Source organism: Opisthocomus hoazin, chromosome 9, assembly GCF_030867145.1.
Source record: "Opisthocomus hoazin isolate bOpiHoa1 chromosome 9, bOpiHoa1.hap1, whole genome shotgun sequence".
NCBI lineage: Eukaryota > Metazoa > Chordata > Aves > Opisthocomiformes > Opisthocomidae > Opisthocomus > Opisthocomus hoazin.
In genome coordinates this window covers 29,209,626-29,233,878 of record NC_134422.1, presented here as the reverse complement: position 1 = coordinate 29,233,878, position 24,253 = coordinate 29,209,626, and the positions used below count along the sequence as shown (strand labels likewise).

Below are 24,253 nucleotides of genomic sequence, written 5' to 3'. Positions count from 1 at the left end.
GATGCAGAAGTGGGGTGACAGAGAGAGTTTAACAAATAGTAACGTTATTCCTAACTAGGGAGACAATGAATGATCTGTGTTATTCACCCTGTACTGTGTCCAGTAATCTAACCCTAAGGAGCTATGCTGCATTTGTCATCTGGAGCACTTCATAAAGTTAAATGTTGTTATCTTCACTTTACAGATGGCAAATGGAATCACAGCAAGGTGAAGGGACACGCCCGAGGACATACCTCAGGTTAGTGGCAGAGCTAGGAACCTCTTCGAGTATCCCTGTGCTCTCTAGCTTCCGAGATTGGCTTTCTGACAGCCTCCATTCAGTGTTATTTTTTCCCTTGCACACTCGTGAATTTTCACTGTGTTGTGAGTCTTCTCAGACTCTTCTTTCTGTGAGTCCAGATGCCTTCATACCACAAATATAACCATCACACTTAGAAGGGAAAATCAATATACTCCTTCAGAGGGAATTTTAAGTTGGTTTTCTGTACCTTAAAATGTTGCAGCTGATGTCTGGTACATAGGAAACTTCCAGGGCCAGAACTTAATATGACATGTCACAGTGGAAGGGGAGCTTTTTTTTTTTTTTTTTTGGAAAGATGTGAAATTTTTGTTTCCAGCCCTCAAGATAGCAGCCTATAAATGTGTCACTAATATAGGACTAAGCGCTACCATCAAACACATGCGTAAAAGAGCTTGAGGGAAGACCTCCCTATGTGGGGAAAGAAACATTTCCCTGACAGTCTGATTATTTTTAATGCCAGTAGCTGGAAGCTGTTCACTAGTGTTTGCTGGGGAAGCGGCAGGAGTTCACACATGTACATTCCTGGCTCTTTTCAAGTTAAAAATCTCATCCAAGTTTTAAAGTCGTAACTGTTTCTTCTGGCTGTACCTGTTCCTGATTTGGACTGTTAGAACAAGTCTCAAAGGAGGTGGATAAATGGGCAGAGAGGGAATGGCTCCAAGCTGCATGATTAACTTCATCTGTCACCTGCCTGTAATATGACAGATGGCTGCTGTTTCATTGGAGGTCACATGTTTAGGTAGGAACACCTGAAATAAAGCCCACAGGTGAGTACGTGTATGCTAAATATTCTGCAATAAAAGAGTTTTCAGATTAAGGTGAGAGGGAGAATAATCTCTGTTAACAGCACTGCCTGCTTCTTGTTTCTCTTGGGTAGAAAAGGTGAGTGAGACCCCTGCATATGGCCATGGAAGTTGACAAAATTGTTGCAGTTTACTTCAGCTGAGGACATGAAGCTTGGGACTGGGAGAGCAAAGAGAGCCAGGAAAAAATAATCCTTAGCGCTTCTAGGTCTCTGTTTTGGAGCTGCTGCCAGGCAGCTGGAGGCAGCTCGGCTAGCTCTTCCATTTCTCCAGTGAATGACAGGCCAGTGATCTTCTGTCCTGCCTAAGGAGAGGGGTATGGGAAAAGTTGGGAAATAGCCAGTAAAGCCATGAAGGAGATAGCAATGAAGCAATGGTGCCCATTATAGAAGGGAGTTCAGATTGCCGCATACTTTAAGAGGGAAAGAATTTATTTCCCTTTCCTTTATCATGCTGAAAACGAAAGATATCGATGAGCACTGCAAGAACACTACAAGCATTTTTAAATAATAGGGAGCATCATTCAAAGAGGGTCTGAGGGTCTGTAATGGGCTGCTGAGGGAGGCAGGCTTGCTGAGGCTGTGCTGAACAGCAGTCGCATAGAGCAGAAGTCCGAGCCTGGGCAGTGCACATCCAATGCGATATGTCTGGAGTTGGCTGGTCTGCCAGCTGTGCCAGCCAGCATTTCCTTTTGGAGAGAAATAATTGACCAAAATTACTGCTGCCAAAAGCAGCACGTGAACAGTATGGATAATCAGGAAACCAGAGCCCTGGGGTGAAATAAGAATCAAATCAAACTGGCGGTGTAGACACTTGAGGCACTTGGCAAACATTACCCGTAGTAAGGGAATGCTGTAGCTGGGGTTTCTAGGGAATTGCCTGCATTGCATTCATTTGTAGAGAACAATCTACATCATAGCCTGTATTTATGGGTAAAGCCACAGCTAGAGAAAACCCTTCCACCTCCACTGGGTTCAGCAGAAAAAGGACAGCTCAGGCTCAGCTCAGAATGCTAGGTTTTCAGGCTACCATGATCAGGCCCATTTTAAAATGCTTTAACTCTTTCACTTCCTCGTTGTTGTGTTACTTTTTGTCTCACCCAAATGCTACATTTTATAAAAATGGTAGTAGTGCTGTCAGCATGGTACGTGTATGGTGAAGAACCATCCGTTTATAGTTCTTCCCATTTACACAAACTTGGAAGGAAGCGTTACTCATGTTTATGAACAATTAAAACTAGAATAATGCACTCCATACAATGAGAGCCCCTTTGAGGAAATGTCGGGGGGGCTGCCCAGTGACCTCGCTTGTACAATGGAATACGTTCTTTGAGATTACTTCATTCCGAGTAGCCCTTACAGGAAATAATTATTTTGGTAGACACTAACGCACTCTAATGTGTAGGATAAGCATTTCCAAATTACTCCTTTCCCTGAAGACAGTGGCTTCTTTACGCCTAGGCAAACCTAGTTTATGTCCAAATTCAACAACTTTCTGCCTGAGAAGTGCCCTATTCTTAGACTGTGGTGTTGCCAACACCAGCCCACAGAGTTGTTTTCTGCCAAAATACTATGAGAAACAGGCTTTTCATTGTATTTCTGCAACTTCAAATAAACTACTGAGTCATAGCACACTGGAAATGTCTGTGCTGGGCTGCACAGGAAAACATCATAAATACATTAGAAAGAGTTTTAAATATTTCCACACAGGACCTAGGGACCAAAATTCCTGATTCTTAACTGTGAAAAGAGCTTAAAGCAGGAGGAAGCGCTTTTCAACTCACAGTAGGAAGCATCTGATTGCTCATTTGCGTATGCATGTGAGTTGCGACTAGTACTTATTAATTTTATAATGTATTTTTTCTTAGAAAAGAAATCCTGCTTTTATTCAACACATCAGTATTCCTTTAAACGGGAATTTGAAAACATTTTGCTGTTTACAGAAGATCTTGGTGGGTTCAGAGGGCAGGAATCCTTGCTGGTTTAAAGAGGAGGAGAAGAAAATGATATGATGGTGTATTAGAAGTCACATCCACACAAGAAGCAGAAAATATTTCCATGCTTTATTTCGGAGGTGTCCAGTCTGTCTACTGGTGCAAGCCATAAAGTCCATTAAGGAGCCACATGGGCGCTGAATGATTAGGTGTCTCTCCTAACGTATCTTAGGACTTGGAGCCAGTGAGTGTTGGTGACTCAGACGTGCCAATGGCACGTGATAATACGGGCTTATGCCTCACCACATGAACCAACAGGCATGTGCACAGCCTGTTAATGTGAACGGGCATTTTGCTGTCCTTTGACTGGCGTATGGCGTGGCTGACCTGCGTGACCACCACTAAACAGCTCGTGGGAAAGTGACAGCAGACTGCAGAGTGGGTGTATTGTTCTTACAGGCTGAACCTGGCCCTCAAACCAGAGATTATCCCAAAACTGACTTATAACCAAACAACATGTGCTAGAACTACCTAGGAAACTTGTAGCTGAGCCAGTAGGCAATTATTAGGATTAGAAAGCTGGGTATGTGGTCTTCCACTTCACATTGCTACTATCTCAGAAAAATATGAATTCCTTCATAATAAAACCAGAATAATCTCATCTTTTCCTATACACAAAGTTTGGCCGTGAAGAGGTCCTGCTACATGTTGCTTATTGCAGCTGTCTGGATAATATTTCACATTATAATAAAATACAATAAAATTTTAATATCTCACTAGGCTTTGAAGGTTATTAAAAGCAATGTTAAAAGTCTGATTTTTCTGAGTTCAGGACAGTCTGAGAGTTTATAAAAATTAAAGCACATTTTTCTAGCCAAGTCTGCTAAGGGTTTTACGATAAAATTGGAGTTCATGATTAAATTTCTGAGCTTTTACTTTTACGCCTCAGATACATGGAGTTTTCTTCGCCATTTTTCCTTGTCTTCAACAGAGTATGGCTGATGACACCATTAGCCTTAATTCTCCCTCTTAAGGTACTTGCACACACTTTTATTAAGAAATCTTCTCACGAGTCTCCCAAGTGTCCATGTGGGTTATCAGAAAGACACTCATTAGTTCAATCCTCCTTTCATAATTGGAAGTAATTTTGTAAATGTTTTTTACAAAGCAAATTATTCCACGTAATATTTTGTCTGTTCAGTCAAATTTCCCTTAGTATTAGTCGAATTTCCATGATTAGTTGTATGTGGGTTTTGTATTACATGAAATACCCTTGGAGGTTTTCACAGAGCAGTCCTGTAGGATAAAAGACAAATTAGTAAGCAGCAGAACTTTTGGAACAAGAAGGAAGTGATCTGTGACTATTCTCATGATTAGATCTCACTCCTGGTTTCCAGGGGTCATGTTTGTTTAAGATGTTAGTTTAACAATTTATTTGTGAGTCCTAAACATTTTGTAAACAATTTTAAACACAAATTAATATTAATCTGGAAGATCATCATACAGGGGCACTCAGTAACTGATACACTTTCATCATTATTCTCCTATTTTAAAAGTTTTAATTTCTCTGTCAGAAACAATGGCCTGTGAATTAGGCAACAAGCCACATAACCTTGAGGGTAAAAAATAAAGTGGGTATTTTCGAAGACATTGGACTGCAAACAACTCATCAATTCAAATGCATTTGTATAATCTGTTTGGTGAATATTTACAATTAATTCTACAACACAGAAGTCAGGATGATGTGAAGGTCAAGTCACAAGTAGGAGAAAATGGACTAAATTAAATGAATCACTTATTACTATAAACAAGCTCTGGTTCTGGGAAAATTGCATTGCACTAATAAAGCTAGTAGAAATAGATTCCTCTTTTTCTGAATGCCTAGAGGGGATTAACAGTGTGAGGGCAGTAAACCTGTGCAAAGAATCTAAATATCTTTGATTATATCAGGGAAATAGTTTGAAAAAGAACAATGTCTAGTAGTCCTGCAATGATGGGAAGGAGAAGGAGTATTAGGTCTTTATTTGACCTGTCTTGGAAGAGAAGGGCAACCTTCCTTTTCAGCCTTTCCACTTGACTGTTTTGTAAAGAGGTTTAACTGACATCATGACTGTGATATTTCAATATCTGCTCTTGGCTCGTTGTTTCATCCCTGAGGATAGGTTATGCTAGTTTTCATTTGTTCATTAGCTTAAAATAGTGCGTTGAACCTGATCTAATATCAGAGCACCAGAGCCAACATCGGTTCTGCACAGGCAGAAGCCCACAAAGGTGTGGAGAGCAAGAGACAGCACAGGAGCACTTGAGTTCTTGCTGCAGCCTGGCAGTAAACACTGGCAGGAAATGAGAAGAGCACGCGCTGTACACAAGTCAGGCACCAACAGGCAGAGTAAGGTGGAGTATATTGTTCACCTGTCATCAGCTGAAGTGGTGAAGTATTGGTTTAAGTCTAAAACAGCAGTATAGATTTCAGAGCAGAAGGAACAACTCCACAGTCTAGACTCAGGTTTCACCCGTGCTAGGAATGCCTGTTCGTTACTGACCCATCCACTGAAGGACAGCAGTGATTGCAGGCTAAGCAACTGGGAGAGAGCAAACTATCTGGGGCCCAGGTGCTGCGGGTGGATATGTGAGTTCCAGAAAACCTGACTCATCTCTTCCAAACAGCACCAGCCTCTGTTAATCTGCACAACAGGGAAACCTCTTCTGTTGCTGAGCAGCATCTGAGCTCATTGTGTCTTGCTGAGAATAACATAACTCTCATGGATCTAGGGAGTCATGGGCTTTCATACCAAAATCCATAACTCCACAGAGCACCCTACTTGGCCACTATCTGCCTGCGCTGCAGAGTATTCCTTTGTCCATACTTTCACCTACGGTGGGGACAGTGTCTCCAAAGCCCATTTTGACCTGACAGCAAAGTCACCCCGGGTAGATTTCCTTGCCCAAAAACATTCCAGTTTGTCTGAATATGAAGATATTTGTGTATAAAGCACTGCATGACATTTGCCACTTTTGAATAAGGTCAGCATATGGACATGGTTTGGCCAGACTGAAATCCTGGCCCCAGAAAAATCAGTGGGAGTTTTGCCATGGATTTCACTGGGCCAGGATTTCATTCCAGCTCATTATTTGACCTATTGAATTCTATTAAGCTAGTAAGTCTGGATTGCAGATCATGTGAGAAGACTGTCTCCCCACACTTTGGTTTCTGCTATATTCCATCCTGGTCAGAAATTTTATAATTTCTTTTTGCTTTTTTTGTCTTGGAATAACTAGCTAATCCTGCTTCTAGTTCTGGACAGAATGTGAAAACAAGGCAAGAGATGTATGTGTTCTTCAGTTAATGTAAAGCTACAGATTTTAACTTTAGATTTATGCTCCCTAATGTTTGCAGGTGCTCAGGTTTTGTGCGAGACATGTAAGCTATAGGCTGTGGTATGCTTATGTGGTTACATCACATTTTAGGAAGTGATGCTGGAAGGATGTAGATTAGGTTGTTGATTTGTTCTTTCATTTGTGGTTGTTCCGTCAGCATCACGGTTGTTCAAGTAAGACAGACATGAGCTGAATTTTGATGACTTCCAGGCATATCATCTCACTTGTCGTAGGTGTAGGAACTAGCTGAAAGGCTTGAGATCAGTTTCTAATCCAAATGGTTCGGAACTTGAAAAATATGCTAAGTTTGGCTCTTGAAACCGTAAGGCCTAAAGCCTTCTAAGCATGCCCTCTCACCACAGAGCACACGCCCAAGTCTTCTCTAGTTTGTCATCTAAATTTTCACAGCCACCTTTGCTATTCGGTAGCAGATGTGTTCAAATGGAACACAGTTTCAGAAAGATACAGTGGTGCTATGCTGTGGGCAGTTGGCATTAGTGATTTATACCTGGGTAAACGCACTTTAACGGGTGTGGCTAAAACCCCATGGAGACAGCTGTATGTTTCCCAGCAAGACCAAATATGTCTGGGGATGACATAATCAGCTGTCTCCGTAGCATTTGTGAAAACCCTGACAATATGAGACTGTATTCTCCTGGTGGGGACTAGAAGCACAAGAGGCTTTAGCAGCTGAAGATGCTGCCAACTTCTGAAAATGTCCACAAAGCACTCTGTGCACCTTGCATCAGATACCACGCACAGAGAAGAAAGCTTGAGAGGCATTCACACTGTAACGCAGTCTGGCAGAAAATGTCTCTACATTAATGCTGAAGAAACAGGAGGCCTAGAGCTCTTCTTGCTGTACAGTTAAAATGCTGACCTTGTGATCAGAATAGTGAAAACACAGTTAAAGTCTTGTTTTCAGAGGAGCTAACTGCTTCCATCTTCCATGGCCTTCCTTTGGAAACTGAAGGAGAGGAAGACAGCACAAGAAAGAGTATAGACCTCAGGAAGGCATATTTTTAAACATTCAGAAGTTTGCTTGAGAAGATCTTGCTCTGGGCAGATGTAAGGGAAAGCCTGCTAAGAAAGAGAAGATAGGTGTTAAGAAGCTAGAGGATTACTGATGAGGAGTATACAAGTGTGGCACTAGCAGATAGGACTGAAACACAAAAGAAAGAGCACAAAATGAGGCAAAGTGAGCAAATTTCCTAAAAGGTAACAAGAAACACTTCTGCGGGTAAGCTTGGAGTAAAACAAATCCCAGGCAAATGGCTAATTACTGAACAGAAAGGGGAAATGTTACTGAGAAAGCCATGTGCCGGTTTTGTCTCGGGGGCTTAGGAGCAGCTGTGGGCAGGTAACCCACACAACTGACACCACAGCAAAGCAGTATATCTGCACCTAGGACAAGGAGAGAACGGGTTGGAAAGGGCATAAAGAAGCCAACTATACTCAAATTAACTGGGCTTGATGAATTATAGCCCAGAATACTTGGAGAATTACCTGATGTAATTTCAGAACCATTTGTGGTTCTCTCAGGAAAGGTGAGATGTCAAAGAAGGGAAGAGGGCAAATGTAATACTTGTCTTTAAGAAAGGGAGAAAGAAGAGTCAGAGCATTACAGAGAGATCAACTTATTTCAGTTTCTGCAAAAATACTGGAAAGATTACTCAAGCCATTATTCATAAGTACCTAGAGGAAAAAAGCATGGCTTTCTGAAGAACAGACTGTGTCAAACCATCTAATTTCATCATTTGATGAGGTAATCCTTACCATGCTGACAGGGAGAAGCAGTAAATGCCATATATCTTGATTTCATAAGGCTTTTGGCAGAGCTTTATGTAAACAAGGAAGAGAAATATGGCCAGATGAAAAGTGGGTATCAAACTGATTGGAAACAAGGCTCGTTAGTTACAGACAACTTGGTGTCAAAATAGGAAGATAAACTGAGCTCCTCAGTTCCGAGTTCCCCAGGAGCCTGGTCTGGCCTGGCACTGTTCATTACTTTCATTAATAATTTGGATGATGAATAGAGTCTGCTTTTTAAATCGCCACACAGCCCTGGGTGGGAGAAACTGCAGGCATGTTGGGGGATAGAATGCAAACTGTAAAAAAGTGAAGAAACCGTAGAACTGGTCTTACACAAAGCCCACAAAGTACAAGGTTCACTAGCCGTGCAGGAGCAGTCTGCGGCACGAGTATGCAGTGAGGAACAACAGGTGAGAGAGCAGCTCTGCAGAAGAAAAAAAAAAAGATCTGTGAGGACCCATTCACGGATCACAGGCTAACATGAATCGCTAATACCATGAGAAAAGGAAACACCATGAGAAAAGGAAACACCACACTGCACAACCTGGGAGACTGGACTGAACATTATGTGAGGTTGTCCTTCTGCTTGGTTCCGCATCAGTCGTGCCTTAGCCAGAGTAGTGAGTAGTGGCTGGGCCACTTTTTAGCCAAAATGCTGTGCCCAGCTGGAAGGAGCATCTCTCCTACAAGGAGAGGCTGAGGGAGCTGGGCTTGTTCAGCCTGAAGAAGAGAAGGCTGAGAGGGGACCTTATAAATGCTTATAAATATCTGAAGGGTGAGTGTCAGGAGGATGGGGCCAAACTCTTTTCAGTGGTGCCCAGTGACAGGATAAGGGCCAAAGGGCACAAACTGAAGCGTAGGAAGTTCTTTCTGAACATGAGGAAGAATTTCTTCACTCTGAGGGTGACGGAGCACTGGAACAGGCTGCCCAGGGAGGTTGTGGAGTCCCCTTCTCTGGAGATATTCAAGACCCGCCTGGATGCGGTCCTGTGCAGCCTGCTGTAGGTGACCCTGCTTCAGGAGGGGGGTTGGACTAGATGACCCACAGAGGTCCCTTCCAACCCCTAACATTCTGTGATTCTGTGTAATTCTGTGAATCTGTAAATTCAGCATCAGGAAAAGCTTTCTAAAGGCAAGAGTACCCAAGCAGAGAAGTGCTGGAGGCTTTTGACTAGTTAGACATCCATCTTGAGCAGTTTAGGTGATATAGAAATCCTGCTTTGGATCACGATCCCCTCACACCCCTTTTTCTATGGCCTTTGGAAAGTGTATAACACATCACGGTGAGCAGATACGGCACTGTAAAGCTTTGTGAATCTTGTGTAGGGGAGGCCTCTTTGCCTTACTGTAAGATCATAAATGCAGGGAGAAGATTTGTGCACGGCATCCTGCCACCTGTGGAACAAATGACCTGGTTTCCTTTGAAATAATTCACATGAAAGGAGGTTCCTTGTCTGTCTGGTAAAATTAACAAACTACACATCACATGTAGTTTTGAGCATCATACTACTTGCTCACTGGCTTGTTAAACCCATTAAAGTTTTTAGTAAGGATTGTTCTCAGTTTTGGAATTTTTTATTCAAGAACAATCTATCCAGGGAAGGAAACCCTGCTAAAATATGCGGTCAGGTTGATGGTGGCCCTCCAATGAAATTATACAGACTTTTACCACCAAATCTTCCATTAATGTTCTCAGGAGTTACTGTGGTATTCAGCAAGTTATTACATATTTATTACAAATCAAATGGCAAGTGGCAGTCATCAAAAAGGCAAGCTTACTAGCCAAACATTGCTTGTTCACACTCAGGGCTCATGCATCTGGAAGTCTTTTTTTTATGGGAAAAAGCTTTATTTGAAGATTTCCAGTTCTCTTGGGTTTCAGTTCTTTACAATCCAACAAAAACAGCTGCTGTTGTGGTATTTTGGGTTTTTTCTGCTTGCAGCCTCAGCTGAGACTAGGATGTGTACGTAATGGCACAAGAATGGGAACACACAGATGCAAGGCATCTGACACTGCCGCATTCAGCCGAGTCACCCAGGAGAGGAGGCTGGCCAATGGCCCCACTGTCACTGTGATTGCTGGATGTCCCTTCTGAACAGCACCTCTTCCTGGAAATGGAGGCACTGCCTGAAGCAATTTATGTCTTATATGAAAAAAGATGCCCATCCCAACCCAAGAGGCGGACTTAAACTTTCACATAACCTGTGATAGGAAGCTTTAGGAACAAAAGTAAGAGTAGCCTTAGGAAAGTTAGACAACTCCAGCTATTTGTGATTTAATGTTCTAGCAGGGTTCGCTCTGCTTCTTTCAGCCGCCAGTGGTTTCCTAAATGAACTCCTAAATTTTGCCCAGACTGCAGATCGTTAATATCTTCAACTTACAGCTCTGTGGTCCCTGCTTCTCTTGCAACTGGTAATATCTTCCGTGAGAACCTGCCCTTCTCCAAGACCACAGACCTGGAAGCCTTCCAAGAGGTTCCATGGAAAGATGCCCATGATTGTATGACCACACCATGATACATAAGACACTGCAGTTGTCATCTGCAATATAATATGCATTGTGCTCTTCTTTGTGGAATAGAAAGCACCTCTCTCTCTGATCTCCTCCATTAATCTCTTTGTTTTCTATTCCCTCCTACCTTTCAGCACTGTACAGGGTTCCCTGCCATGGGACACTTTTTTTCCAGCCACTCCCCCGCCTCTCTCCTTTTCTGAATATAGATCTTATTTGCCTCATACCCTTTCCTCTAGACTCTGCAGAGGCCCTTAGAAAAGGGGTGTGTCTCTATCAATTTCTGTGGTTTCTTTTGCAAAGGACAACCTGTCCCCAAGTTCAGCCAGATCCTTGCAGATGTTTATTCAAACTGCCAAACTTTTAGAGGTTTGCCCACTTCATTTCTAGCTAGTGTGCTGGAGTTGTTTGCAGAATGCCATGGTAACAGAGGAAAATACTGCTGTGTCATTTCATGGTAAAGAAAAGTCTGAGGACCTGGGCCTGAAAGTCTCAGTGATCTTCTTCACTCTCTCCCATTTCTCACAACCCTTTGGGCAAGGATGTTTCTGTGCCAAGAACTAGCCAGCCCAGAGGAACACAATCTATGTCAGGTTACCTAGACATGATTGCAATACAAGTCATAGGACACGTCAAGATAATCATAGGTAGCAGATGTATTTTAGCTGTTCTGCAACTTCTGGAAATGATATGGAAACAATATTGCCCAATGACAGTATCAAGGAAGATTTTTCTGGGTGATTAATGTGATTAAAATGATTGTTAAATCCGCAAGGCATAAATGAAATATCATTCACTGGCTTTTACCTACAAAGTTAATTAATCAAATGTCTTTTAAAAAAATGGGATTGTGCTACTAAGAGGAAAAATAAAAATCCCACATGAAGTGATCCCTGTTCTTCCTGGCTTTTTGGTACTGCACCAGGCAACAACAATGACTGTAACAGAAGAATTAGTGCTTGTCAGAGTGCTGTTGTGTTCCACATACTTACTCAGACCTCCTCTGCCGAGTGCAGTGGGGATCTTCAAGGTACTATTTTCTACCAGTTTTGAATCAGATACAGTGTGACCTTTTCTCACTATTTGATGCTACCTCTTGAGTATACTGATGTGTCACGGTACAATATCATCATTCTCTTGGTGCAAGTGCAGATCCATGCAGCAAGAGAGCCCCTCTGGCTTTTCAGCACCTTAGTGATTTGAGTCATAGCACCACAACAGCAAAGTTCATATCCTTTAATGCTGTGAACATAGAACATTCCGTGTATGTCTTTAGTCTCTTTCTTATTGCCAGTTAAGGTTTGTGAAATTCTAGTTCACTTTGGAGCCACAGAATTTTATCTGTAACACAGAGACAAATACATGCTGTTTAGAAAACCTGCCCCGTACTGTATTTTCCCTAATTAAAAACAGATAACATATGACGGAAAGCTTGTTTCAGGTTTGCAATGAGTTTTGTACAAAGGTTCAGCTCCATGTTTATTTTATCTTGGCAGATTACTTCTCTGTATGAAGTACCTCTGTCAGTTTCCTATAACATCTCATTAGTAAATCCATGTAATTCATGTTGCCATTAGACTGCAAGGGATCCTAGCTTAGAGGTTCACCTGCTTGCAGGACTATGATGAGCATCAAGCTTGAAGTTATGAATGACTCTGAGCAGCAAAAAGCACCATTTTCTAACCTGCAGCCCACAGAATAAACACAGCTAGGGTACTGCCCTCAAATCACACAGTATAGCCTCAGGATGGGGCTTTGGAAAAGGACGAAATTTCAGAAGTCAGTGATGTATAAGTCTTCATTTCGTTGGCTGCTACCTGAATGTGTCTGTGCAATTTCTCTTTAATATAAATTATCCTCAACTGCCTGTCTGCCTAGCATAGATTAGTTGTGATTTGAAAATGAATCTATCCCATCCGCCAGCAAATCCTTAGACATTGTGTTCCTGTACAATTGGAAAAGCCCAATGAAGCAATATAAACTCAGCAATAACAAGCAATGGCCATGGCTTAATGAATAGTGGCAATTCTGCTCTGGGGAGATGTCTAATGGATGTGGCTGTTCTGGTAGCTTGGCCTTGTGCTGGTTCTCTTCTCTTCATGTTTGTTGATCCATATCTTGCTGCATATCGATACGGATAAAACCAGGAACTGCTTCTGTGTGGGGAGGAAGTCCGGCATGCAACCAATATGCTTGGACTGGGCTCCCATGCCAGCCCAGCCGCAGCTCTCCTTTCCTTTGGAATGAGGCAAAAAGCAGGTCAGTCTTTACCCCTCTATGAAGAGCACTTCTTCCAGGTCCAAGGACCTGCTGAGAAATTAGCTTTTTTCTGCATATCTCTGAACTGGAGCACGGCTTTTGAAGTATTGGTGTCTTGTTTAATTTGGTGTTTCAATTGCTGAGTGCAATAGGCTGCTCACTAAGGGAACTGAGCAATTAAAAGGAATCTATTAAGTGTGTTTTAAAGTACCACTGTGAAACAGTGAGGCTAGAAATTGGGACCCAGAACACAAACGCATTCAGACAAATAGGCCTTAAATACCATAGCTAGAAAACAAAACAAAACGGAAAAGAAAGAGGTCTCGCCTTTTTCTCTTTTATTTTACTGTTACGAGTCCTCACCCAAGACCAATCACTTAGGGGAGGCAAATGTTTTTTGTCTCTCCCTGATTTTGAGACTAATACCTTCTGACCAAACTAACAGTACTGGAGATGCAGCTGTGCCTTGGAATTCAAAGATATCTCAGTAAAGAGCACATACCAGTCTCTGTGAAGGGCCTTGTTGCAGACCAACAGTAAATAGCCAGTGTCACACAAACCTGCACAGTGATCGAACACTGGAGAACACAACTGGGTTGTTTTTTTTTCCTTAGTCATGAAAGGTTAGACTACTCTAAAATTGCCTTCTTTGTGTGATGCTTTAGGGTAGTGAATTGAACCCAGAAGACATATTTTAAGCGTTAATCAGTGAAAACACGAGCAACTTTTCATTTTAGAAATGTCTCCTGAGAGTAGCCTTTCCCGTGTAACACTGAAGAATTACGCTTCAGAAATAGGGATCTTTGCTGCCATGCCTCCATTCAAACATAATAAAAAGCACCAATCTTTCCAGACTTCTTTGTTGTTTCTTTCTGTTACAATTTATCATCTTTTTTTAAACCCTGTAGAAGTTTTACTACAGATAAAACAACTCATCCTTTGCTCCTGCATTCTCCTTGTAGCATCATCTTTAGCAGAGCACAAAACACTTATGCATATTTATTTATTTTAATTGTAAATCTCTCATTGATTGAAGTAAGAAAGGTCCAGGTCAACAAACATGCACTAATTGTCTTCTCCCAGCTCCAATTCCTGAAATCCTTTCCAAGCTGGGAACAAGAATGAACTCGGGGAGTCCTACTCCAGCAGCACACCAAGAAAGAAAACAGATTTGCCATTTATACTACAATTACTATGAAATGCCCCAGATAATTATATTTTCCTGTCTATGCATATACTATTTTAGGTATATACTTACAAAATCTAAGACAAGCATCGCTCAGATCTTTGACTTGTTGATCTTGCGTGGCTTTCAACTTCTTGAATATTTAAGGGAAGCAGGATGAGTTTGTGGTTAAAGTATAAGTCTAGGAGTCAAGAGGTCTGGATTCTATTTCGGTGCTGTGCCACAGACTTCCTGTACGCCCTTGAACCACTCACGTGACCTCTTTGCATTCTTATACCCCATCTACTAAATGAGGAATAATCGTTGCTTCATACACACTGCTGCTGTGAGGCTTAATTCATGCTTCCGTGAAAGTGTTTCAGGTTCCTCAGAAGAGAAGCACTTCAGAAATAAAGCCTTATCTCAGTTTTAATATTGTCTGAGCTGTCTAGCTTAAACGTAACCTCACCCAAAGGGAATGGTATTTGTAAATGTCATCCTCATAATGAAAAATCTGTTCTACTATTTCTGTCCCCCATGCCTTCTCCACTTCCTCCCCTTCTTTCTCTTCCAATAAGCCACAGCATTGTTAAAATACCTCCTCATCCCCTGCGACACCCAACTGATCACAGACCTGGGTGTGGGGTTTGTTTTATGTGGAGATGTGCAGGCACTTCTGTTGCAGCATTCTGTTGTCTGTCTCTGAGCAGACAAACGGCTCTGCAGAAAGAACAGAGCAGATCTGTATTTGATTTAAACAGGCATTCAGAACAAGCTGAGCATTTCAGGGGAAGGATTCGTCTTTAGTTTCATTTAAAACAAATGGATTTCCAGACTCTTGGCATTTCTGAGGGCTTGAGGCTTTGTAATCATCTCTTCAGGGTTTCTGAAGGTGCAGAGATGAGATACTATGCTGCTGTTGGACGTGAGTGTTTCAGTTAATTAATGATTACCAAATGAACCATTACTGAATCAGCATAATACAAAAATTACAGTGTTTGCACATGCAGAGGAGAAGAGAGGGCTTTGTGGGAGCTGCATGTGTTGTCTAGGCCCAGTAACTAATAAAAAGTTTTTATTATTCGTAGAACTGCTTAATTAGTGCCCTCTTTGTGCTAAGGCCAGCTCAGTCCAAGTGTGACCCTGCTTAAAAGATCCATCAACTTTAAGGCTGGCAAGGACTGCAGAGACTCATGTGAGTTATGAAATCCAGACCCGGATTCCGAGCGCGGTGGTTTGTGTGTGCTGCACGTCCCTAGGACAGCGGTCTGTTACCCTCACAGTGACCGCTCGGGGTAACCTCGTGGAGCAGAGGCTGCGGGTGATCAGGGTGATTCTGCTGGTCTGTTCCGCAGCTCCCAGGGTGCAAGAACAGCATCAGGAGTGCGTGGGAGAGGAAGGCCTTTGTACCCAGAACACAATGCACCCTGACCACTCTGGACTACTTGAGTAGCCCAGAGGACCTGTCGCAGTGATACACTGGCCGAGTCACTGTATAATTGCTCACTTGTTCCCCTGAAGCCCTGTTGTGCGTGGCTCAGAAAGTAGACCCTTGCATTTAATCTGCACATACACAGAGATCAGGGCTTTAAAAAGCCAGTCAGTTCCCTGAGCTGTGTGAGATAACCACTGACTTTTCAAACTTGTAAGAACCTTTCACAAAATAATGGAATGAGTGCTGAGACACTCGTGTTTTGCGGGAGCAGCATTACTGTCAATGCTGTGTGAAAGAGAGATTGTCAAGCAGAATAAACATAAAGAAGAGCTAGAAGTTTGGCGTGTGAAGAAGAGAGGAGGAGCAAGCTGCTACTGGGAGGTGTAAACACCAGTGCTAAAAAGGACTTGACGTTGTTTGAGAGACGTGGAGAAGCCTTCATCAGGAATGAAAAAAGGAAAAAGGGAGGCAAGGTTTGAACCATTTGGAGCCATGAAAACAAGGAGAGGAAGTTGGAGGTGGATGCAGAAGGGAGAGGGAGAAGGAAGCCAGGATTAAGAGAGGACACGAATTTACTGTGGGGCTGCCAAGGTGTGACAACTTTAGGGTCCCATATTCCCCTGCATTGGGTGACAGGTATCAGCTATCAGTGGTTGATGTGGGGGTAGGCAGTTGTCAGATGAGGAACCTTTACTTACTGCCTGTCTCCTCCTTTTCTCTGTCAATTAGCATCCAGCGGTGGCGAGGCACTGCCATTATGCGTGTTGTGGATATTAGCTCTCAGAGCTGCAGCCCTCTAACTGTTCAGTGTTTTCAGGGAATGCAGGGCTCCTTTATCAGTAACTTTTAGAAGCTATATTAATCAGTGGGGGGTTTATTATAAGGCCAAATGGATAAATTTGTGGTATTTGGCCTGCCATAAATTATCTTACACCAAACCTTTTCGTTCTGCAGTTGGTGTTCTCCTGAGGGTTAAAACATAGCTCTCAAAACGACAGGCTCGAGAGAGCCTGGGAAAGCAGCGATACTGCAAAAACTATGTGCCCCTCCTACACCTTCAGTACATTCTCCTCATTACCAAAAACTGTCCCCAGGAACACTTGATCTGAATTAACTACAAGCTCTGCAATATTTTAAAGATCTCTCTAGGCCATTTCCTGCCCTCCCCATGCTCCCTTACTTGGGCAGATATCCCAGTGACGGTCCATGGGAGTTTTGCTTGAGACATCTGTTCAGATTTCCATTTCTGCTTTCTTCTTTTCAGCCTGTGTTTTGCTCCTTTCTTCTGACTCCCTGGTATCCTCCCCTTGCTGCTTAGTGCAAAGTGAGGAGAGAAAATGACTTGATGATACAAAGAGAGAAGAAAAATAAAAAGAAACCCGTCAGAAAGGAACAATAAGGGTCAGGAGAAATGGGAAAGACTGGAAACCTGCTCAAAATTAATTTCCTAATATTTCCCAGCAATGCTGGACACAGAGAGTTTAGTGGCTACACTCACTTGAGTTCAGCTAGGCAGTTTTTGTCCCACAAAACACATCGTTTTTGCTTGTAGGTGTAATTACCAGGTCAAAGCTAGCTTAATTAAGTGTGATGGAAAAGGCAATTGAAAGGCTGCCTTTGGCCACTGCCCATTATACTATTTCAGGTCTGAGAAGTGTTGGTGTTGAAACAATACTAGGTAGGAATTAGATTTTTCTAGGTCTGAGCTACCTCTTTAGTGTCCTCTCAGCAGGCACCTGTGCCTTTCCATATTATCAACTGCATCAACTCAGCAAGTTAAGCAGTCACTCAAAAAGAAATGGGAGACAAAATGAAGAAACAGTTCACTCTGCTTGATGGTTTGAACCACCCAGAGAAACCTGCTTTCCTCGTCAGAAAAGACATGTCACACCACTTCAGCCAGGAAGCAGGCGAAAGTCGCTGATGTAGCTATGCTTATTTCTTTTTCTGTGATGAGTTGACATGTCCTTGTGTAGACAAGAAAGTGGCTGTGCACATTTCTTCTCATTTAAACACGTCTAGCAGTCACTTGGTTGTATCTCCTGAGAAGAGTTTTGGTTTATTTTCTTTTTCAATTTCAGCATGAGAAACTCCAACCTAGCTTCTTGTTGCAAATATTCTACTTCATGTTTGTCCTGCAGAGTAAGTGTTGCTTAAATATTTTAGGGATTCAGTTGCTTCACTTAAGAATTTCTGTTTCCATGACAACCCTTCTGTGCTTTGTAATATCTTTGGCAAACACAGTGGAACTGACTATTACTTATTTCAAATTACGTAACATTTAGCAGTGAAGATGCAAAGGGAAACTGAATCAAAGAAAAATACCAAAAGATCTAATTTGCACCATTTTTTTAAAAAATAGTTTCCAAAACAACCACATCATTTACCGCGTGGGAAGCCAGGTCTTGTAAAAAATGCCTCATTTTTTCTCAAAATCCACTTCTTCCAGGCTTGTTCTGTACCTCACCACTGTGTCCTCATACAGGCTGCAGAGTCTGGCCTTCAGTGTCATCTGTGTGATCATTACTGTTCTGTGAAACAAAGTTAGCTCATGTTGAAAGTGCATCCCCAAGCTTTATATAATTTTTTTTTTCCATTTGTCTCCATCAAATCCCACACTGCAAAACACAGAAGTCTGTTCTTGCCCAGGATGATGGGAGATCATCTGCCACGTGACGGAAGGTGTGGCAGGGTCACACACCTCTTATTAGTCTTAAAAAAGATCCCATACTTCCATCATTTGGAAACTAGAGTTATGCAAATAATATCCTGTACGTGGAATTTCAGTTCTCTGATCTATAGCTGTGTTGGCTTTCTAATAAAAAACCACCATTTCAAATAATTTGGCTAAATATTTTCTACTCCATTCTCAGACACACTCCTACATTTGTGCCTTTCTTTTTCTTCTAGATGCTGTCCTATATCTACTTCATTTTCTGGTTCATACCTGCTTCACGTATGGAGCGGCTAACCTAAACATCTGTTTGCTGCCATTGTGCTCTTCCCGGTGTCAGACTTCTCACAGTTGTGCTTTGCCTGAGCGCTTTGTAAATAAAGCTCCTGGTGAGGATGTTTCCTGAGTAGCAGCTTGATTTCTGGGTACATCTGTAGATGCATCAAAGCAAGGCCTTGCAAAAGTGGTTAAAGTTGGACATGCCATATCACCAGTCCCTGGTAAGGGGTTTGCTGTGCAACATCTTAGTGCTTCCATACCTCTGAAAAGCAGCAATAACAGTCAAAGACTCTGCCTTTCTCTTCTGCTCCCGTGTCATACTGGAACTTTCTCAGAGAAATGAGGAGCCAGGAACTACGTGTGATCCAGGCATTTTGATAAGATATCCTTATAGCACTGTTGTTTGGTATTAAAAATATCATATATTTGAGAAACCTTTCTCTTTTTCCCCCCTCTATTTTGAAAATGAAGGCACTTTTAGACCCTAAAATTTCATGCTGAGTCCATAAAGCATAAACACTATCCATGCCGATGTTTTCTGTTGTCCACACCATCCTCTTATTCTGAATATATAACGTTGCTTCATAAAACCCACTGAGATGCAGCCACAGAAGCTCTTCTGATTCCTTCTGTCTTGATTTCTAAAGCCACTCTGCTCTGCCTCCTCCTATTCATCAAGCACTTCAGTGCTTTGTCATGAGAGAACTCCTGTAATTTACAGTGTTAATGACTCCAGGTGGTGCTGCCTTGAATATAAAAGCAATCTAATTAGGCCACCTTCTGGCTGAATCTGATTTAGTCTTTGACTCGGGAGAGACAGGTAAGATGGGTGAGTGTGTGTACGTAATAGTGACTGTTGTAAAGACCAGACACACCGAACACAGTTTTTTAAGTTCTACTGCTTCCTTTCTCCTTTGTTTTGTTGTTTCCTTGTTGTGCTTGCAGCATCTACAGAAAACCTTGGTGTAATATGATGTAGCACTTAAGACAAGCAGGAGGATTACAAATGGCTCTTGCTTCACTTCTGGATCCTACAGATGTTGCTACATGAGATTGGGTTCTTCCTGATTCTGTAATTTGATTTTAATGGCTAGATACCATTGGAGCATGCAAGACCTGCAGACAATAGTGTCCTTTTACATTCAGAAACATCTGTTAGCTAAGCGTTGTTGTACAGCCTGAACTTTAAATGGGCAGGTGTGTGTTTGAACACCAGCATTTTACACCAACCTGGCAGACAGCATTCTTCAGAGAAACAAAGTCTAATATGTCCTTCTCATTTGGTAGAGGTCTTTTCTTTCCCCTCTCCTTTGTGTTTCTTTTTATTTCATCTCCTACTTTTAGGGATATGAAGTTTTGAGAGCCTTTACTAAGGGTTTCATGAAGGCTGGGGACCTAATGTGTAATTCAAATAATGGTGCTTTGCTGTTCCCTTGAAGCACAGATAGAACTGGCACCACTCACAGTAATTTGCGCTGTCACTGTTTGATCAGAGAACTTGGACTGGATCTGCCAGAATTAATGCTTTTAGGATGGATGACTCCTTTGCTTTAGGTGGGGTTTCCAGTAGCCGAGGGCAACACATACCACCCTTGAAATGTGTGCATCTGCAGAGTAGTGAACCCTTCATGGTTGCGCACGCCAGGCACCCGCCAGGGAAGAAACAGGTTACAGGGCTCATTGGCACGTCCCTCCTTTTCCTCTTCTAATTTGTGGTCCTTCCAGTTTGGTCTTGTTTCTGTAGACTTCTATAGCTTTCCACAGCACTCAGCTTGGGGAACAAGCCTGAACTCCAACCCAGCTACAAAGACAATTTACTCATAGCCATAGGCTATAAGGAATAAGTTTTAAAAATGCCTGCACTCCTTGGGGTTGGAACTTCAGTACACTTGTGTCAGCTGAGTACATTTTATACCCTGAGTGCTGTACGATAAGCGGTCTTTATAAAACATGTGCTATTAACGCCTGCAGATTAAAACAGCTGCCAGGCGGTGAACTGTTGTATGCAGAGAAATCAGACAGACACTCAAATTTGGAGCTGAAATTAATTCTTTATTAGGGACCTGCAAATTTTAAGGCAACTGCAAACAAAGAATCTTACAGAAGTTTGAAAATTAAATTCACAGCAATTATTCTCAATCTGTGTTTAGCTTGAGTGCAACTGCTTTTATTCTAGACTTGAAGAAAACTTGCCCGGTTTTCCAATTATATTGGTCTAATAAAAGCCATTGCTGCTCCTTAAGAACGCTGCCTCACATCATATGTAGTGAGGTCATAACAAAGCCACAACCATGTGTGCTTGGAACACAGCCATTTAACACTCTGTTCTTTGTATTCAGAGTATCTCGCTGCGAAACAGCAACAGTTACGGCTTTCAGAGGAAGTTAGTGAGCACAGGGGAAGGATCATTTGTTTCTGATAAACCAGCCAGCTGCGCACTTACTTTTCAAGTAAATCACCACATTCTGTTACCAGATTTCAGGCCTGTTTCAAGTATTTGTAAAGAGAATAATTTGACTTACTATCTTTATTATTTGTCTTTTTAACCATTAGTTATTGTAAATTGAACTAACTGAAATTTAAGTTCCAAACAGAAGGATATGTTCAACTAAGCTAATTCTGAAAGCCATATGTGAAAGTTGGTACAAAGATTCAACATATTTAACTTCCCTGCCGCCATGCTCAGAATTCCTTCTTAATATCACCTGCTCTCCATATTGAAAAAAAAATTGCTTCTCACTGAGCAATAGGTAGATACATTTGGCAAACAGAACACACTATGAGCTCTAGAAAGTATAAAACAAAAAAAAAAATAAAGTGGGATTCTCCAGAAGAAAAAGCCTCTTTGCAAAACTTCATTTCCATTTACGTCACATAAGAACTTTTAAAAAGAGCCTTGTGTGTGTTGCCACTACACATTGTTTGCCTCTGACTCTCACTGTTATTTAGTCCATAGCCAGTTCCCAAAGTATCAATATTCAGTGTTTCTTCCCTGCTTCTCAACAGATTAAATCAGTCTCTTCCACCTGCCTTCCTGAGACAAAAGTTATTTCATCCATGGCGGTCATACATTTCCCAGATAACATTTTGATGTAGTCCCACCAGTCACGACTTTCATAAACTTGATTTACTGTCTGGTTTATTGACCTCACTTTGTAAGGCTTTGCCTCTCTTCATAACAGCTGTGAACATGTTGCCATAACAGGAGTTTGCCTTCTGTACACCAGCAATTTGCCCTTTCATGTTCCGAAATCTCCAGGGAAACCCTGGTGGTGTTAATCTGTAATTCCTGGGAACCTACCTCATACTCAAGACACTCTGGGCAACTTAATAAAAATGTAACTAAGGAAATAGTTCAGGGTAACTGAGCAATGTTCGCTAAGCCACCACAACTACAAAGGAAGTTTTCCAAGCAAATTATTTATTGAGAGCAATATTCTTGGTCTCCAAATGAGTAGGAATTTAAAATAGACATGAGAGTACATGTGGGGACATACAGGGCGTGTACGGTGTCACCTTTGACTAGTTTGTTCATGCCAATCTAGACCTTCACATTCTCCCATGTCAAGAGGTTTCTATTCCACATGCCCACTGGAATAATGAGAGACTGAGATGTCTGCAGCTGAACAGCAGCTCAAGAGCTGATTGGATCAATATATGCATTTGTAACCTTCCACTGTATATGTGGAAATGGCAATAGGAGCCTACTGCATATGCAGAGACGTAGGGAGCTGGCATGTGGGGAATGAAGGGATATGAGATTGCAAGGGGCAGGAGGAAACGACTAGTAAATGTAGCAGAGGTGAGATCACACTAGTGCGTAGGCTGAGCAGCAGAAGCACAGAAAGGCAAATATAAAGGTGTAGAGGATAAGGGAAGAGAAGTCGTCCATGGGCTGTACAGAAAAAGAAGTCAGAGAAAATTCTCGTGGCTTAAACAGCTTTTCTTATTGAAAAGCACTTCTGCTCATTGAAAGTTTTAGGCAAAGAAAGCCGAGGCCTACATAGACAAAGTGAAAAAAATGGACTGGAAATAGTCACTTGTGATACCGACAGACAGTGCAATTAAGTAGCTTCTGTATAAAAAAGAAAGATAAGAACTGGATATCAGGAACAAATTCCCACCTTCAGTAGTGTCCCTGGTAAAGGTCTCCCTTTTTGAGGGAAGGCCGTGATTTTCCCCTAGTTGACGAAAATTAATCAAAAGTAAGGAAAAAGACAGACTTTAGCATTCTGTGGGAACCAACAGGAAGAAGCTTGCAAACAAAGGTTTAGTGCCAGACACAGTGGAAGAGAGCTTGAATGGTTGGGGGCAGAGCGAGGGGCAGACACGACCTAGGCAGCAGCCAGACTGTGGCAGAGTTTCCTGCCTTCTGCTCACGCCGCTCACAAGCACACTGAACAGCCCTTCAGCAGAACTTCCCAAACTTCTTTTCTGTTGCTTCTGTATCAGTATTTTGATAAGCCAGCTTGTCTGCACTACTGAACTGAGGAGTGTTGCCATGAAGTGCCTCTTTCCGGGTTACTGAAAGTTACAGCCTTCCTCTACTGTGGAATTAGCAGATGAACATTCAGAGGCCAGTTACAAGAAATATCTTGGGAGCATACGAGAGCCACTTCTTCTTATCCAAGCTCTTAGCCCAGCCCTGCTGTCCTGTTGCATATGTGCAGTAAGACTATGTGTGCAGAGTGGGATGCCTCCTGATTTGGTTTGCAGGCCAATATTCTAGGATGATAATATTTCACTGGGTCATGGCAAAAGGTTTGTGGTAAAAAAAAAAATTCTTAAATTATTCATATTCTGTTGGGGGGAAAAAAAGCCATATAATATTGGATTATGCATATTTTATCATCAAGTTGTATAAGTGAGCTATTAAACTGCATACAATTCTTGCAAGTCTTTGTTTTATAGATTAGTTTTACAAAGCATTTTGTGTTCCTGCTGAACATAAACAGCCTCTCATATCTCCACCTACTACACCAAGTATTCTCCTGATTAATTCATGAAGTCTATAACATTCAAAAGGAACCAGGGAGAAGAAATACTCTTTAAGCCCTCTCCTAGCTTTGGCAGAGCAAACTATCTGTTTTCAAGTTAGGAAAGCAGATTCTTTGATTATTTTTGTCCAACACAGGATGCGTTGTTCTTTTATTAGCATCATTTCTAACCTCTGTCTTTGCAAGGAACACACAGTAGTTCTGCAGCTACACAGTGGACATGGTGGTGGCTCTCGGAGGTTATTGTCATCAAGGCTAATGCTTGAAATGGAGGAAGCATTAGGACAAAATCAGCTCTGTTTGAATCTTCATCCACAACTAGGTGAAATCCCAAACCTCACCTCTTCCCAGCTGGGGGGACACAGGCAACCCTCAGTACACTGGTTCCCAAGAACCAGCCAGGGCACTGTGCAGTGGCCAGTTCTGTAGGCTCTCCTGGACACTACAACAGTCACCCCATGCCATGGCAGAGGGGAAAGACAGGAATTCAGTGGGGAGATTTATAGCCTCCCCTGGCAGGTGGGTAGAACAACACCGCAGACGGAGCTCCCCAGGTGCTCATTGCTCTGGCCTCTGTGGGGCTTTTGCCTCAAGAGTCCCTCCACCTCAGAGCATGCTGGGTGGCTGTAGGCTAATGCCCAGCCCTAGAAAGTACCCCCGAGACTTCAAGGATGGGATGGCAGAAACAGAAAACTTCCGCAGGAG

General features: G+C 42.2%; 1 protein-coding gene across 1 annotated transcript in view; it reads right to left on the bottom strand.

Moving 5' to 3' along the window:
* CD28 (CD28 molecule) overlaps positions 1-16,850 on the bottom strand; it is a 33,317-nt gene extending 16,467 nt beyond the window's left edge. Inside the window, exon 1 of the mRNA XM_075430354.1 lies at positions 16,779-16,850. Coding sequence (XP_075286469.1) covers positions 16,779-16,806 — 28 coding nt within the window. The 5' untranslated portion in view covers positions 16,807-16,850. The remainder of the gene's footprint in view (positions 1-16,778) is intronic.
* Positions 16,851-24,253: the final 7,403 nt, after the last annotated feature.